Source organism: Mauremys reevesii, linkage group 23, assembly GCF_016161935.1.
Source record: "Mauremys reevesii isolate NIE-2019 linkage group 23, ASM1616193v1, whole genome shotgun sequence".
NCBI lineage: Eukaryota > Metazoa > Chordata > Testudines > Geoemydidae > Mauremys > Mauremys reevesii.
This window is the reverse complement of record NC_052645.1, coordinates 17,548,859-17,567,004: the sequence shown is the minus strand read 5'-3', so window position 1 is coordinate 17,567,004 and position 18,146 is coordinate 17,548,859. Positions and strand designations below refer to the sequence as shown.

At 43.7% G+C, this 18,146-nt stretch overlaps 1 protein-coding gene across 9 annotated transcripts in view; it reads right to left on the bottom strand.

Annotated features, from left to right (window-relative positions):
• Nucleotides 1–17,815, bottom strand: part of SPOCD1 (SPOC domain containing 1) — a 33,756-nt gene extending 15,941 nt beyond the window's left edge. For 2 of the 9 annotated variants that reach the window (XM_039511141.1, XM_039511148.1), the window contains exons 1-8: nt 17,712–17,815; nt 15,832–16,630; nt 11,075–12,854; nt 7,576–7,629; nt 6,409–6,540; nt 4,662–4,784; nt 3,782–3,887; nt 350–488 (exon numbers count right to left, since the gene is read on the bottom strand). In XM_039511141.1, the coding sequence (XP_039367075.1) occupies nt 350–488; nt 3,782–3,887; nt 4,662–4,784; nt 6,409–6,540; nt 7,576–7,629; nt 11,075–12,854; nt 15,832–16,415 (2,918 nt within the window). In that variant the 5' untranslated portion in view covers nt 16,416–16,630; nt 17,712–17,815. Of the gene's footprint in view, nt 1–349; nt 489–3,781; nt 3,888–4,661; nt 4,785–6,408; nt 6,541–7,575; nt 7,630–11,074; nt 12,855–15,831; nt 16,631–16,743; nt 16,925–17,115; nt 17,184–17,348; nt 17,481–17,561; nt 17,690–17,711 lie in introns of those variants that run through there. The other 7 variants (XM_039511149.1, XM_039511146.1, XM_039511142.1 and 4 more) reach the window with 7 other exon arrangements.
• Nucleotides 17,816–18,146: the final 331 nt, after the last annotated feature.

The following is an 18,146-nucleotide window of genomic DNA, read 5'->3' as shown; positions in this document are numbered from 1 at the left end:
AAGGAATTGCACAGATCGACTCCGAAGGGAGTTCCACCCAATTTTCCACAGAGAATGGTGGCTGTGATGCAGGGCTCCACAGGAGTTTAAGTTGAGAAAATTGCGGCCCTCCTCTTAAAATGGATCCATTCCCTATGGGAAACAAGACTATTACATCTCAGAGCTGCATGTTTTAAGAGATGTTCTGCTACTGCATAACAATAATCAAATCAACAAGAAAGTTTCCACTGCCCTGTCATTTATGAGAAACCGCATCAAACACAAGACTTTATTCAATAATTCCATGTGACTTTCATGTAAGATGTCCCCAGCCTTTTCCCTGCCACCTATCATGCATAAGCCACTTTACCTTTTCTGTAGCATCCCACGCAATGAGTCAATGACCTTAATTCGACTTTGTTCTTCAGACAGCTGCAAACCATGAACAGAAGCTGAAGCTTCTTTAGAGGCTGGTCTCCTACCCCTCCTCTTCTTTTCATTACTGTAATCTTAAAACAAAAGAGAAGCTCTAAAATCTCAGACACTCTCCCTGCAGTACTAGCAGGGGGAATCCATAAAGATCATTGCTGAACCCCCTTTGGGTGGGGAGTAGGGGGTGAAGCTTTTGTGTTGACAGACTTGTGAAGCAATTTTTTGAATTTCAGCAGCCAATAAAAAGTCCAATTCTTTTTTTTTTTAATTGCATCAATTGAACACAATGGGAGAATTCCAAGTTTTGTCTGAAACCACTACCATGAATGCAGTGGCTCTGAATTTCAAACAGCTAAATAATGCCAATGCAAACAATACTGCCTTCTAGCTAGCAGCACATAATCTAATGTAAGAAGGTATTTTGGCATTGAGTATGAAGGTTATTTAGTATATGCATCTGCCATAAACATAAAAAGATTTAGCCTCATCACTTGTATAACTAAACCGTATCACTTATTTATTATTATTCTAATTGCTATTTATACTAGGTTATCGTTTTAACTGCTTCACTTCTTGCATCTTGGCTTCCATAGCCCATCTCCACTCCTGCATCTTGGCTTCCAAAGCCTATTGATGAGACAGTAAAATCAAAACAGAATGGGGTTACCCTGGAGCAGTGGTTCTCAATCTGCAGCCCACTGGCCACTTGCAGCCCCATCAGCACCCATCTGCGGCCCATGTGACACCCACAGGGCCATACAGGTAATATTGGATGTGGCCAACAATGATAAATAGGTTGAAAACCACTGCCCTGGAGATATTTTTCTCGGGACATATCTGGCAAGTAAAGGCACAGGTACCAGAGGTGAAATGGTTAATTTGGTTTACTGTTTAAACTAAGACTTTCATTCAAAGGAGACAAGGGCTTGGCGAGAGGCAGAAAATACTTACATTCCTAAATTATAATGATGCTAAACTAAAATTCCAGACAAAAAGGAATTCCCACAATACACCCATTTAGTTCAAAGAGGGTTGTGCCAAAACACAGAATGGATTTACAGCTGAATACAGACCCTTTTATATTCCTCCAGCCCTTTAAGAAAAGCCCATTCACCCATCATACAAATCACTACAACCAGGGGCAGATTCTTGTAACTTATTAAACCGAGCATCAAATATATCTTGTAATAGGGTATATACTGCACCGTTAGAAATATTCTGCACTGCCACAATACTTTGTGTAACATAATTACACTAACAAATCAAAATGCAAGGGGTGAAGGCCATGTGTCCGGAGTGAAGACTTTACCCTATTTGCGTGACAACTGAATTGACAGATTACTGCCACTGGAATTAAGTTATGGCTTCCCAGCTTCGTTCCGTCCTTTGTATACACTGGAAAATTCTCCACGACATTATTTAATCTGTTCAAGTAGCAGCACTGCTTTATCTTTTTAGGATTAAGGTCTAATCTATTTATAGTGAGCCAAGGCTGTGTGTGCTAGGACAACGCTGCTGCTCATCTGCTACCTGGGCTATAGTTATAAATAAAACAAAGATCACCTACGCATCAATCAGTGTAAAAGTAAGGTCTTTCCTGCTAATGGCAGAAATGCTACCAACAAAGGTGGGACATTACAGGGACACCACACTGCCCTGTGGTAACTGCTTTCCTACGGAAGATGCAATAAAGGAAACAATTTCATTTTTGTACTGCATGCTGATAAGACAGCCAGTGTCTGCCTTTATTCACAAAGTGCCTGGTTCTGCAAATCCCACTCACTTTGAATAGTCTTTATAACCCAGTAGTCACACCAAGCTCAGTGGGACTCCTGGCCTGAGTACTACTCATTGTGAGTGAGGGCTGCACAACTGGACCCCAAACCCAGTTTTATTCACATTTCCTCTGAACAGCCCGTAGAGCCAGAGAGCAAGCCGGGTTCTCGGCCACCTCGTGTATCATCAACAGGATCAATTTTGACTGCAGAATCTTCAATATTGGAGAGAAACTGAGAGGCAGAAGGAACCCAGATTGATTTTCAGAATCTAAGCTGAGATTCTATCCATTAGAAAAATCACCTCTTAACTTGTAAACTGAGCAAATCTGCTTTGGAACTGTGAGACTGAGAAGAAAAGCCCTCAGTGTGACCTGACGGTCACTTTTTGTGCATAATGCCACTTGAACAAGTTTCATAACATTTGATGACCTTCCTCAGTATTAGCATACTGCTAGAAGTAGAGTGATCAGTTCAGTTCACACTACAAAGATCCTGCCCCTCGCGAGGGGGGTGTTAATTCCTCTTGAAGTTCCTTCCCCAGGAACACTGCTAGCAGATTCCCCTTAATTTAAAGGGATAGCAGGACTGAAGGAGCAGACGGCTGCTTGAACAACATAGCAGTGTGTTAGCTGCAGGAGTTACCCAACAGCTCTAGACACACATCTCAGTCTGGGAGTCACTGTACCAGCAAAGCCAGTCACCGTGTGAGCATGAGCTATGCAAGTTTCTCTGTGTAACTTTGGTTAATGCACCTCAGCCATGACCTGTAATAAGATCTGCTATTCAAGTATTCGGCATCTTTTTAGCATAGACTGTATCATGCCGAACTGTTTAGAAGCTAAGGGCTGTGAACAAATGCCCACCAAATTCATTTTCAGCTGGCCTGCACCAGGATTTAAATCCCCAGGAGGGAAAAGACAAGAGCTGAACTGGAACCAAATAAAGTGTGGTACTCTTCCAAACTCCATCCAGAACCTGAGTTCTGTCCCAGTGTAATGTCCATAAGCAGATAGCGCAGATCTTAATAAACTGATCCGCCCTCTTATTTCTTGGATATGCTGATCAATGAGAACTAGTTAAGAATTTTGACATTTAGAATATCATTATTATGCTTCAGGTTCAATACCTCCTTGAGAAGACATGGGGCAGTTCTCATCTCTCACACCTATTGTTTCATGATTTCTGTACACTCAGAACGATACCACTGAATTGATTTACATTCAGTTCACATTCTAAAGGTTCATTTTTCAACCATAAGGGCTAGAGACTTAATTACTTTCTTAATTACTTTAATTTTGTGAAGGCCAGCTTCCAAGAAAAAGTAATGGCTAATGCTTCACCATCTGTATTACCTTGCCTCCATAAGAGAGGTTACACAGCTAGACCCTTTCTGTATCAGCTGTCCTTGTGAAAAGGGAACTGTCATATGAAAGAAACTCCTCTAGGCACATTTCCACTTCAGAAAGCTTAGGGTGATCTGACACAGCACACGAGACAATGAGGAACATGAACATACACAGCTAACAACAGTGAGAATAAGATGACTCAGTTTCTAGGCCACCTGTCCTTGGTTTCAGTGTTTAACAACTTACCTGAGTTCAAAGGCTTTTGCCAAAGCACATGTGCTGCGTATGGTTTCAGGAGCTGCTTCATTTCTTTTTTATATAATGTTGGGTGGTAATCGCTGTCTTTAATTTCCTGGTGTTGCATCAATCATAATAAAGATTAAAGGAAGAGAGAGGAAAAATGGGATGAAAAGAGAATGGAATATGGAAGAACTCATGCAGACAACCAGCCTTGCTAGCACAAAATTCAGTGACACCATATACCAAATACCCAGCTGCAGATAGCTTTGGGAATGGAATTAGTCACTGCTTTCAAGACTTACACTGCTCAGACCTTTATTTATAATATCTTGAGAGTTTGTGTTTAGATTCAGGCTATTACTGCTTGTTTTACTGCTTCTCTGCTACTGAAAATAATTTCTACTTCCCATTAATAGCTCTCAAATATCTGAACAGTGGAATAATATTCTCATTTCATAGACACCTGTCCACTATCAAGACCAGTTCAAGCAGACCTGCAACTGCATGTGTAGCAATTCAATTGGGTTCCCTGGCAGCAAGACCCGAGATTCAATGTAAAATCATCTCCTCTCTCCTCCACCTGCTCCTGAGGCTGCAATTAGGGGAAATTCCACAGTCCACCAGAAACTGGACAAAAATCACCACCTCATTTCACACAGGCCACTGAACATCCAAGAGATGGTAACAGTTTTGGTTTACTAGGGACCTTGGGCAGATTCAGACTAATGATCTTGCGGTAAAAGGCCTATAGCCCATTATCAGTCCTCTATCCATGCTTTATTTTAAATTTCCCTCTTGAAAAACACAGTAATCCCACCCTTCTTGCTACTCTGCATTTTCTTTTTCACTGGGTTATGTCAGGATGGCACATGGAGAGATGAAATACCTGAGTAACCTGGAAATCAACATATACGTCTTCTGATAAATCCTCCAATTCCTCCACTCTCCGCATCTTACATGGCTTACAAGCCTTGCTGCTGGAGACTCCCGGGACAGGCCTAGACATTTTCTGAAGGAGGAAAACATTGCCCGTGACAAAGACATTTCCAAAACAGAGTGTGTGAGCTTTAAATTGAAGTAACAGAAACATTCTCCATCTCCTAGTCCTCCAAGCCCCGGTTGCAACCACAAGTATCTATCCAATTTTCCTACTCCATCATTACTTCACTGAATTGTGATCACTATTCTTTAGGCTAGAGGAGCAACTGCTAAACAATATGAGGCTTCTCTCCCTTCAGAACCTAGGCACATTGCTGTCACAGCACTGACAGCAGCAGGGGCTGGGAACTTCCCAGGTGTCCCACATAACAACTCAGGGCACAGATTGCTAGCCCCTAGACATACTTTTTCACTCCACATGTAATTAGACTGTGTACTCCTTGCCACAGGATACTTTTGAGATCAAGAAATTAGTCAGACTGAAGAGGAGACTAGATGTTTATATGGATAATAAAAATATCCAGGGTTATAACAGTTAATGCAACAAAAGAATTTGGCTAAGGGAATAAACCTCATGTGTCAGAGTTTAAATTAGGGCTGTCAATTAATGCAGTTAACTCACGGGATTAACCCATAAAAAATTAATCGTGATTAAAAAATGTATTGCGATAAATAGCAGTTTTAATCGCACTGTTAAACAATAGAATACCAATTGAAATTTATTAAATATTTTGGATGGTTTTCTACATTTTCATATATATAGTATTCTGTGTTGTAATTGAAATAAAAGTGCATATTATTTTTTATTACAAATATTTGCACTGTAAAAATGATAAACAAAAGAAATTGTATTTTTCAATTCACCTCATACAAGTACTGTAGTGCAATCTCTTTGTCCTGAAAGTGCAACTTACAAATGTAGATTTTTTTTGTTATATAACTGCACTCAAAACCAAAACAATGTAAAACTTCAGAGGCTACAAGTCCACTCAGTCCTGCTTCTTGTTCAGCCCATCTTAACTGATAATCAGTCTCTTTCCTTCATCCTCCCTTCAACAGTGGCTTCCCAACATCAACCTCTCACAGGGGGGAGGGAGGGGAGAGAGTGACCATCTGCTCTCCCTAATGACTCCTTGGCTAACTGGCAAGAGGCTGCTTATGCAAGAGGAAATTAACTACTACTATTCCTCTCTGGAAAGGCTTTTCCCTAGCACATATTGGAGATTACAAATTGACTCCTGACTCTTTCTCTCCTGAGATTACCTGCAAGGGTACCAATATGGTGTCAATTTTTGTCATGTGGACTTCTGTCTGCTAGGAAATAGATAATTACCATCAACTTTTGCCACACAAGTCAATAAACACTCGGGAAATTAATGACGTCTGGTCACTAACAACTTGGTCTGAATTCAAGCCATTGCTAGAGGTGAAAGTATTTATATCCCATTACCGATCCCTGACAAAGCCCTGGCTGGGATGATTTAGTTGGGGTTGGTCCTGCTTTGAGCATGGGGTTGGACTAGATGACCTCTTGAGGTCCCTTCCAACTCTAATCTTCTATGATTCTAGGATTCCTTTGGCCATCTATACTTCACTTTCAAGTTTCCTTCTAAAAAAAAAATCACAATCTTGCCTAATTGCTGCTCTCCATTTCATTGGGCTACTTTATCATGATGTGGGGTGAGGTAAAATACCTTAGGGGGCTGGCAACAAACACACATCTCATCATCTGAAGAATCCTCCAATTCTACCAGTCTCTGCAGTCTCCTTGGCTTACAGGCCTTGCTGGGGACTCCAAGGAGTCCGACTACTGGCCCAGACATTTTCTGGAGGAGAAAGCAAAACATTTTAAAACAGAAAAAATAGCTGTAAAATAAGTCCCTGAGAGAACCTTCCTTCTGCCCCCAAAAGGACCTCTACATTCCTTCTGGAACCTCAAGGCATCCATCCAGTTTTCCAACTTTGACATATTCCTGGATTGTCACTACCCTTTTAGCCAAAAAGTGCAGGACAGGATTCCCTGACAAAGCAGCTCTTGAACTGGCCAGAGTGGTGGTTGTTGAACTGCAAGAATATCTTGATCTCTTCAGGACCTGAGCATGATGCATCCACAACACTCCCAGCTCCTGACAGTGCAATGGTGTAAGCAACAAGTCTCCCAAACATCAGTATAGTTCACACACAACTAGGTACTAAGCCAGTTGAAGGGCACCTTTTTAACCCAACCAGACAAAGGAAATGATCCGTGATAACTAGTCTACATTGTCTTCCCTTCCCCACAGTCATATCCTCTCCTGATGCTTTCTACACAATTAGATCACTGGATAGAGAATTCCAATACAGGAAAGAAAACTGCCTTATCCTTTGCCCAGATGAAATTGCATTGTTCTATTTCCCCAAAGATAGGTCAGGTCTTCCTTAATCCTGCCAAAGCAAGAAATGACCATTGACAAATCCAGCAGCCGCATAAACAAGAGAAGTGGGCACAACGGGTTAGTTGCTGCTGTGTCTATTTATTCCTTGACTGATTAGCAAAGGTTTCTGCAGACAGAGAAGAACTATTCCCCTCATTCCACTACTCTTCCCCTCATCTTCAAAAAGGGAAGGTAGAGGGATTCACCTCCCACAGATTGCCTGCTGGTGATTTCTAGTCAATTCCCATCTGCATCCACCAAGCTAATGTGATGGCTATGGAACTGCAACCTGAGGACAATGGGGGACAAAGAAGAATTTGGGGGGTCCAAATTCCCATTTGAAATTAGGCCTAAAGATTCACTCTTCACCATCGTCTTCTATGCCTAACTGAGGAACATAACACAAAGGAGAAAAAAGCAACAGAAGAAAGGAAAGCATAAACATACGTAATACACAATTTGCACACCATGTGAGTGATGAACCAAAGGGCCCTCTTCCTCCTTGGACAGAAAGAGAACAGAGAGATTATAAATCCAGTATTTTAATCTACTCTAATGTGTTGTTAGTTGTCTCATCCTATAAACCAATCTCTTGCTGAATACTTAAATAATATTTCAGCCATAAAACTTTAGACACAAAATCACACAGCCCAGCTCAGATGAGAGGTGCTGTGGATAGTAAAGGATATTCTAGATTATAGCAAAAGCAACCCAGAAAGAGGTTCGCTAAGATTTATCTTTCAGCAAAGAGACTGAGGGGTTTGTTTTCTATATGTGCCGTTACAGTATAACACGTTTCATCAAAGCTGTATGCAGTTTTTGACACTATGGAACCTACTGTATTTCAAGCGCATTGACACCTATTGGGGTAGGAAGAACCAATCTATTATAGAGTCTTCCGCTACATTGTTGGCCCAATCACCTTTGTCTTGCTCCAGAAGAGCATTTCTGCCTTTAATCTAAACTGGTATCCCCTGGACCTCTTTTCTCTGCTAACCCCCGAACAAGTCCCAGCATGACTGAGAGCCATAAATATGCCCCTTGTTATAACTTCTTAACCTTGCCAGACCCCTATTTAATCCTACCACACATACTGAAATAGTCCCATTTATGTTGGTGTTTGCACACTTATCCCTGTACACTGGGCATGTCACACTGGCTGCTATAGGAATGGGTTGTTTTGGGGAGGCAAGACTTATTATCAGATTTCTTATTAATCCAAAGCCTGAATGAAGTTCATTTCCCCCCAAACTGATGCCAAGTGCCATGAAGCTGTCTCTGATCCTGCTGAAGCTAACATAACATTTGCAGACTGGCCACGCAAGCAGTCTCAAAGCAGCATTTTCTGCTTGTCCTGCACTAAGGCCACGTCTACACGGCGCGAGATACAACAGCTTTAATTCTAGGATTCCTTTTGCCAACTCTGCTAGGGGGTTACAGCAGCATAGACGCAGACTACAGCAATAGAAGGGATTTTTCCATTGCTGTAGAAACTCCATCGACCCAAGCATCAGTCAACCTAGCTGCATTGACACTGAGAGTAGGTTGGCATAGCTACAGATTTTTCACACCCCAGAGCAGCGTAGCTATGTTGACTTAAGTTTTAAGTATAGACTAGGCCTAAATTAGGGATGTGTTTGAATTTCTATTAACTACCTACACCCTAGGGCAGTGTTTCTCAACCTATTTCATACCAGGGACTGGCTTGCTGCCTTCCTAAATTGTGTCAGGGAGATGTCAGGGATCAGCAGCTGAGAAACACTGCCCTAAGGCACAGCCCAGGGTACACCACAAACATTTGTATCCTGGAACAAATATTTAGGAAGTGTACAGACTAGCTTTTAAAAACATGTTAACCAATAATCAATGAGGTCAAGATAAAAAATTCTAGTGTTGACAAGAACTCTCAGGGACTAATTCTGCAGCCTGCTGAGGACTGTCCTATGAGGTGCTGAGCTCCATCAATAACCAGTGTTGAGGGGATTCAGCACCTCCCAAGGAGATGTTCAGCACTTTGTAGGATTAGGCCCTCAGGCTGAACATCAGCAATGCAGAGCAGCAGGTTTTATGAGTTACTTCCAAGAATGTGAGAAAACTGGGTAGGAAATGGTTAAACATTGCGGGAGGGGGGTTAATTTGGAGGAATATTGTCAGGACCACTATGTACTTGGGGCCAAATGCTCCTTTCACCAAATAAACACATAATTCATCAGATTAACTTTTCATCACAAGCTTTATACAATGAAACACTTTTCAACTTATTCTGCAACTTGAAAATGATGGCGTAACATATGTGAAACTCTGAAGATCTATCATTGTAATATATTATTGTTTATTATTTGTGTTAATATGAGCACACAAAATATGCACAAAACAGAAGACCCAAGGTCAATTCTGGAATAAGTTTTCCCTGCCCCTGGTCTGTAAAAGACCAATGATTTCAATGGAAATAAGGTGCAGGTAAAGCTATGCTGAGCAGCTTGATAACAGCAATCAAACAAAAGAGCCAGATGTCCATAGACTAGAGATAAAAGAATCATGCTGTAATTGCAACAAAGGAAAACCACTTGGAAAATAAAAGGAAGAATTACAAGAATGAAAATCCCGACCTTATTCCGTCTGAGAAAGATCTGCTTTGGAGAATAGTCAGGCAGAGTCCATCCCAGAAAAACAAGCAGTGAGAACATCATAAAAATTCCTTACACTTCATCCTAAAGATCTATGCAAGCTAAATATAGAGGATTCAAATCAACTGCCACTGAAATGCCATCACCTCCGGGGTGGACCACAGCAGCTGTCTAGCTAGGCACAGCACAACAGTCTAACATAAGAAAATAAGCCTATAGCCAAATGAACCTGCTGAGGAAATTTTAGGAAGTCAAAATATAATTATCCTAACTGGAATATAACACCAGGGCTAACAGACCTATTCTTTCCATATATATCTTAAGAACACAAGTAGCCAAGCCACCAGTTTTATATATCAACCAAAGGACAGCCTCTTTACCAGCCAAACTACCCCTAATTATGCTGGTACATTGGTTCAGTATTGATTAAGCGAAAAGAGTGCCACCCACTGAATCACTAACACCACTTCCTGTAACACCAGCTAAGGATGACAGCAGCGCCTGTATCAACCATTTTAGCAGGTCCCGGCATAAATGTGAGAAACAACATGCCAAACGCATCCTTGGTGTAATTCCCCTGAAATCAATGGAAATCAATGGTGAATTTGGACCCGTATTTTTAAATATCTTGACTCTAGCTGCCTGACTGGTTTTAAACTGACATACTTCAATAATACTAACATTTCAAAGTGCCTATTTAGACTTTGAAATTACCATCAGCAAAGGATGCAGATCACTTCTTTCTTTAGTGTTGGTACTGTTTCCTGGAGAAAATTTTCTACTGAGGCCTGTAAGCCAGTTATGACCACTGGAGTTCTACAGCATGGTTGCCTTCATCTTTATCGTAACTGACGCAGCTACACAGACTACAGGTCCCAGCACATAATACTTCAACTAGAGGGCGGCAAACAGCTGCTCCAATCATGATGCAGGATTATAGAGTAGGACATGTGGTCTTTGCAGGATGGCCCAGGGTGGATCTGTTTTCACTACTGTTAGCCCAGGCTCTCACCCCGATGCTGCCCCTAGAGCCCCCTCTTCCTATTCCCATAGAGTGGCTCAGCTTACTGCAGCACAAAGAATCATGGGATGGCCTCAGAAGTCCTAGCAACACACACGCAGCACTAGTGAGGACACAGTAACTTGGGCCTGGCTTTGCAGTATGGCTGTTCAGACCCAGGCTCAGCCAACCCGAGGGCCAGTCATTCAGGCTAATTCTGCAGTGAAGACATACCCTAAATTAAAGCCAAGTCTGAAATCTGCTCTCTTTTATGCATATATTCATGATCATTATCCCTAAAAACAGTATTTGTACATACCCCTATGAGACAGGTTTCTTTGGCTGAATCCGGAGCTACTTCTTTTTCTACACAACTAATTTGTCCATCTCTGTCTGATTCAAGACAACAAAAAGCTGTGCTTTTTTTAATATCACTGTGCTTGATTTTGTTTATGTCATTGGAGCAAGAATGACATTCTGCCTTGTGTGTCCGTGACACTGGCACCTCCATGCTTTGTGACTGCAAGGTGACCTTACTAGGATTCAAATGCTCTCCTCCAGTCTCCTGTTTCACAGCCTTATTTTGTCCATCAGGGACATTCGCAACATTTACATTATCTAAGTCCTCTGCAATTTCCATCAGAAACCAAGAACTATCGTCACTTTCATCATTGGATTTGAAGTTTCCTTGGTTTAAGGATTTCTGTTCTTCCACATTCAACTGTCTCTGGGAAACTTCTTCAGCAGATTCCTCTAAGAAATACTGAACCAAACTATCCACTCTGGGCATCTGATTCTTCATTTCGCTAAGAAGCTCACCCTTCTGATTAGCCCCAAACTTTTCCACAACAGGTGGTGAAATGCAGCTGGGTTCACAGACTGTGACGTGTATGTCTTCAATACTATCACTCTGATCAGGCAGGACAGGAGATCTATTATGGGACTTTCCTTCACCAAACACATTCTCTGTCTTGCTGGCTGACAAATATGTGGAGGTACCTTCCACAGGAATTCCTTGAAGATCCTCAGTCTGCAAAGTGTTCCCAGGTGCCAGAATAATCCTGCCGGACTGACTAATATTACTGGTAAAAAGTCTAGAATTAAATCCTTTTCTATTTGGATTCATCACTAAATAGCTATAAGATATTTCCTCCCTTCCTAACTGCGTAACTGGATTGTTCCAGAACTTCCTAAACTTTGCAACAGGCGTTATTACCTCTCTACTTTTTTCCTTCTCTACCTCAGGAGTCATGTTGGATAGAGGGCAAGAACCTGACTGTAATCTCTTTGTCCTTGAGCCTTCCTCTTCCACGCTGGAGAGATTTATGAGAGAACGCTTATACTCTTTTTCCATAAGCGACAGCCTAGAGAAAATGCCCTCCCCAATCATATCTGAAAGATCTGGAGAGTCCATTTGAGTAAATGACCCTTTTCCTTGAGTTTCTTCAGAGTTATGGTGAATCTTTGTATCCATACTATCTGATCCTCTTGAAGTGACTGCTTCTTCAGGACTTTTGATCTCTTTCTTTTCTGTGTTGTTCGGTTTCTCATTTTCCAACAGTGCCTTAATGTTTTGGATTTTTATGATTTTATTTTGTTTTTTAACATTGTTTTTATCTAAAACATCATGTAAAGGAACTTGGAATAGGTCAGAAAAACTGGCCTTCCGCTCATTTTTCATTTTTAGTGACTGTGTTTCAATATCTAAGCTTATTAAAGAATCTTCACATTTTTCTTTTAACTCATCCTTGAGGTCTTTCAGGACTACATAACAGGGTTTAATTAGAATTGTTCTGCTTCCCCTCTCGTCATTGTCACAATTTTGGTTAGGACTTTCAGAAGGTCCACCAGACACAATCATCTTTTCACTAAAATCGGTTTCCTTTGCTTTTATTTCTCTGACATAAGGGCTTCTGCTGTAAGATGAACCCTCTCCAAATACTCTGACTTCACTTTCTGACGACACCTTGTTCTGGTTAATCACATTCAGAGTAACTGCTGACTGTTCACTCTGCTCTTCATTTGAAACACGGTCACTGGCATGTGTTTCTCCCACTCTCTTGCCTGTAACCTGCTCATTGCAAGCTGGGAGGTGAAAGCTGTGACATGAAACAAGAAAATGCGTTCATTTTGTGAAGGCAACTCAGAAATACTAGTGCTACAATCACAGTTAACAGTTAAAGAGACAGTCCAACCCTCATCACCATTGTATCTTAAAGCGGTGGTGGAAGTTCCCGAGTCACCATAGGGTCTACAAGACTTATCTAACTTTAGTGCAGTGGTTCCCAAACTTTTCAGCATCACGTCCCCTTTTTCATTTTTGAGAAACCCTCACACCCCTCACCTCTCCTTTACCATCATCCAAGCCCTCTGATCCTTGTCCCCTGACCACCCCCTCCCGGGACCCCACTTCCTATCCAACCCCCCCTGCTCCTTGTCCCCTGACTGCCCCCTCCCAGGACCCCACCCCCTATCCAATCCCCCTGCTCCCTGTCTCCTGACTGCCCCCCCCAGAACCTCCACCCAACCTCTGCTCCCTATTCTCTGACTGCCCCTCGGGACCTCCTGCCCCTTATCCAATAACCCCCCATCCCCCAGCTCCCCTTACCAGGCCGCTCAGGACTGGCTTGTGATATCTCTTTCAATACTGTAAATTACTGATAGCAGAACTGTTGCATAATAAAATGGAGATTAGCTATGCTAAAGAAATTAATACCACATGGTTTCATGGTTCTTATACTATTTGTATTATCCCCCCTTTTGGGTCTGTATTTCATACCATGTCCCACGTTTAATCTTAGCAGGTTAAAAAGTATACTGGTTGTACTGCTGCTGTGAAACAATGTAGTGGAAGTCCTATGAAACCTGCGACAACATTGACATGAGTTTTACAGGGTCAGCAGAAGCATACATTTTTAAGGCTAGGTCTTCATTAGAAATGCTGTAGCACTTCAGTGTAGACATTCACTATAGGGATAGGAGGGATTCTCCCATCACTGTAGCTAACCCACCAGGTGGTAGCTAGGTCAATGGAAGAATTCTTCTGTTGATCTTGCGCTGTCTGCACAAGGGGCTAGGCGAGCTTAACAACGTCATTCAGGGTTGTGGATTTTCATACCCATGAGCAACATAGCTGGGTTAGGCTAAATCTATACTAAAAAGTTAGTCTCAGGTACTGAGACACTCAAAACACACAAAGTATGTCCCTATTGGCTGATATTCACATAAACATGCAGTGCATTACTGGACTTGCTGCCATATAAAGAGCCATATGCAACCTGATTCCAGACGCACACAGCTCCGCCATATCAATGGAAATTAAACGGGGATGTGGTGTATGGCCTTAAATGAGCACTTAGCGCTTCATGAGGATAAATAATTAACTGAATTTATAAATGCTATTATTAATTATTCATTATAATGTTTATTTCCCATCCTGATTGTTTAATCATTTAAAAATAAAGGATTAAACAGTCAGTTGCCCCCAGCATGGAATTCAGTAGCCATGGGCTTGGGCCTGCTCTGGCCTTCTCTCAGAGCCCCATTTTCCATGGCAGTTCCCTCAGAGTTCGTCAGTTCACCTGTGCTCTGCTGCCCTGTCCCATTCCGCGGTCACAGGACCCCAGGGCAACACAGTACTCCACTCCAAAGAGTTATTGTGAAGGCCAAGACTGTGACAGGGTTCAAAAAAATAACTAGATCAGTTCCTGGAGGACAGGTCCATCAATGGCTATTAGCCAGGCTGGGCAGGGATGGTGTCCCTAGCCTCTGTTTGCCAGAAGCTGGGAATGAATGACGGGGGAACGATCACTTGATGATGATCTGTTCTGTTCATCCCCTCTGAAGCACTGGGCATTGGCCACTATCGGAAGACAGGATACTGGGCTAGATGGGCCTTTGGTCTGACTAGGGTGACCACATTTCCCCAAGGGAAAACGTGACACCGTGTGGGGCTAGCCCAAGCCCTCCCCCGACTCCGCGCCTGCAGGGCTGGCCCAAGCAGCTCTCCCGAGCCCTGCCCCACTGCCCCCCGCCCCCCCATGCGAGGCTGGGGCTGGCATCACCATTCACCCGAGCTCTGCCTCCCCCCCTGCTCGGAGCTGGCATTGCCGCTCGCCTCCCTGCATGTTCCTCTGCACCTCACTTTTTTTTGACAAAAGTGGGCATTTGTCCTGTTTGCTCTTGCCAACTCACCAAGATGGCAAGAGCAAACAGGACAAATGCCCACTCTTGCCAAAAAAGTCGGGACGGCCGGGACAGGGCTTAAAAAAGGGACTGTCCCAGCCAAAACAGGATGTCTGGTCACCCTGGGTCTGACCCAGTATGGCCGTTCTTATGTTCTTAAAGACAGGCTCATCGCAGGGCTTCATACTACAATGTAAAAGCTCTTTCCCTCATTCCCACACCACTTACAAATGGCAGCTATAAATAACAGGAAGTGCAGATAATACTCCATAGACCCTGTTCAACCTGCCCCTTTCAGGTGCTCGCAGGACAAAAAGAACAGCAGCTCTGGCTCCATACCAGCCCCAAACATGTGGTACAACTGAGCCTCAGAACAGCCAGGAACAAGGCAAACTTCACACCCTGAATGAGACCGTAAAGGGAATCCTCTTCCCCAGGGCTCACTATGATTCCAGGTGCCATAAACTGCCCTGTGCCTATCATCTACAAAGGGGTCTGGTTTGAGAGCTGTAGATCTGGCACAGTGGGACACAGAAATGAGGTCTGACAAGTACTGGCAGAAACTGGTTGGGGGTTTGTCACTGTGTGCGATGGTTTTGGGAACTGGGAAGTCTGGATGGTCAGCCTCTCAGGTGGATTCAGTAGGGTTTGACAGATGGAAGGGGAGTTTAGTTAGGGAGGGTATCAAAGGAATACAGGGTTTTTACAACTGGGAGGGCTGGCTGGGAGCAGTTGTAAGAGTTTAGCAGTTTAGGGGAGATCTGTTTGGGGTGTGTAAGGAAGCTTTTGCAGTAGGGGGATCCTAAACTTTTCTGTTAATGAACTTCCTACTTTTTTCTTCATGTTCTCAAGAGCCATAGAGGATAAAGGGAAAAAAAATCAGACTGTAACCTAAACAGCTCTTTCTCATCTTTCAGATCAGGATTGATGGGCAACTTGGAGTGAGTTCCCTGGTCCCAGGAGTTCGAAAGATTTCCTGAAAAGTCCATTTGACTTAACAATTCTTTCAGTTTGGTTCCTTCATTATTAAGATGAAACTCTGTTTTGACAGCATCCAAACCAGTCAGCCTTGCTCCCTGTAATGTTACTGATTCTTCTGGACTTTGGACTTTCAAATAGCTTTTCATGCTATGTGACTTCTCATTTTTCCCCAATGCCTCAAGATCTGGGATTTTTAGAGTGCTACTGAGTTCTTTAATACAATTTTCATCCACACCATCACCAACACCAAGGCATGTTTCACTTTGGATAGTTCTGCTTCCTTTATCATTATCATCATTGTCAACGCAATTTATTTTAGGAATTTCAAAAGCCTCACCAGCCACAACAGCCCTTTTCTTAAACATTTCTTCTTCTGGATTTATGTCTCTGTCAGGGCCAAGTGAATCCGCCTCTGTGTTCGATGTTTCCATGTTTTCACTGTCCGCATTCAGACAAAATTTTGACTGTTCACCATGAAACTTCTGGTGCTCCATCAGGATTAATGGACTGTTTGAGGTTCTCCTCCTCCTTTTTTTTTTTTGGCTTTCAAGTGATGAATCCGTTGATAGACACACAGTTCTCTTCAGTTTAACTCTCTTGAGGATGGAAGTACTTCTGGTTTCACCTCATTCCTCACATAGTCGGCACAGAAATGCTTTACAAAACTCCTGCAGAACAGACTTGTTCCCCGCAGCACTTACAGAGACAACTGTTGAAAAACAAAACAGAATCATGGTAACTTGTAAAAAAAAAAAAATTATTCTCTGTGGACAACATAAGCACAATGGCCACATTCAAAGTTACTAGCTGCCCCTACGTAACTTTTTCTGTCGAGTTCTCCAGTTCCTTAGCTTATCCCCTAGCCTCAGCCAGCTCAACATCTCCAATCACTTCTGCTAATTTCTCCCACATTGCCCCAGGTACTTGAAATCTCAGGCTTGTCTATATGGTGAGTTAGTATGCAGCAGCTTGCCACGCACTAACTCACTATGTGGACCCTGCCACCGCGCACTAAAGGGCTGTAGCACATTTTGACACACTCACGGCTCCTCAAGGCTCTCCTCCTTCACAACCAATGAAATTTTCTAACTTGAGTTCCCCATTGGAGCGGTGGGATCCCCAAACCTCTGAAAATCAGACTACTTGTGTAGATGCCTCAATGTGGATTTAGATGTTTAACGTTAGGCACGTAACTTTGAAAATGTGGCTTTAGTCCTCCAGTACAAATTTCCTCTCGTGCCCTCTTTTCCCACATAGTTCTTTCACATTATTCTTCCAAATTACTGAATGAAAGAGAGAACAAGATGTCTGTATTTCCTAAAGTGCCCCACACACCCATGCAGTTTTGCACAACCTTGTACACTCATACACACCCGTACTCACTCATGCACGCCCATACGTGCTTCTGAGAGCCTGTGCATGTTCACCTTGTGTGTCTGCAGATGCATGCTCAATTTTATCAACCCACGCGCGCCCCACACGCCCCACGTAAGACGGCACATGTTCACGCACACACCACATAACTGCATGCACGTGCCACACACAATCATGCCCCCCCCACATGCCCCGAGCACAGCAGTGATGCTATATAAATAAGCTGCAATAATTACAGCACAAGCATCCCTCCCTTGGGCACTAACCGGGCCTCAGCCCCACACCCTGGGGGAGTCCGGCACCGGGGGCCCCACAGGCCCGGGGGAGGGGCACAGTGACCCCACCCCCCACACACGGGGTCCCGTAGCCTCAGAGGCTCCCGGCGCCCCGCCCACTTCTCCCTTCCCCCCACTCACTGGCGGGGCCTCGCGCTCACACCCCAGCGCTTCCTTCCAGCCCTTTCCCCGCACGCACCACGTGACAGGGCGCGAGCGCCCAAGCGGCCGTTGGCCGGAAGAAGATCACGTGGCTGAGGCGAGGCCCGCGCCGAGTCCGAGGTCACACCTGCGGCACGTGACCCGACGGGGCGCGCCCGCTGCACGTGAGCCGGGGAAGGCGGGGCGTTCTTGGAACGCGCGGGGGGGGTCGGTTGAAGGGTCACAGCTGAGGGTATCGGGGTTAGAGCTGGGGGGCTGGTTTCAGGGGGTTATAACGGGGCTGGTTAGAGGGGTCCTGGGGTTATAGCTGGGGCTGGTTGGGGGTTATAGCTGGGGCTGGTTGGGGGTTATAGCTGGGGCTCGTTTCAGGGGTTATAACGGGGTCCTGGGGGTTATAGCTGAGGGCTGGTTGGG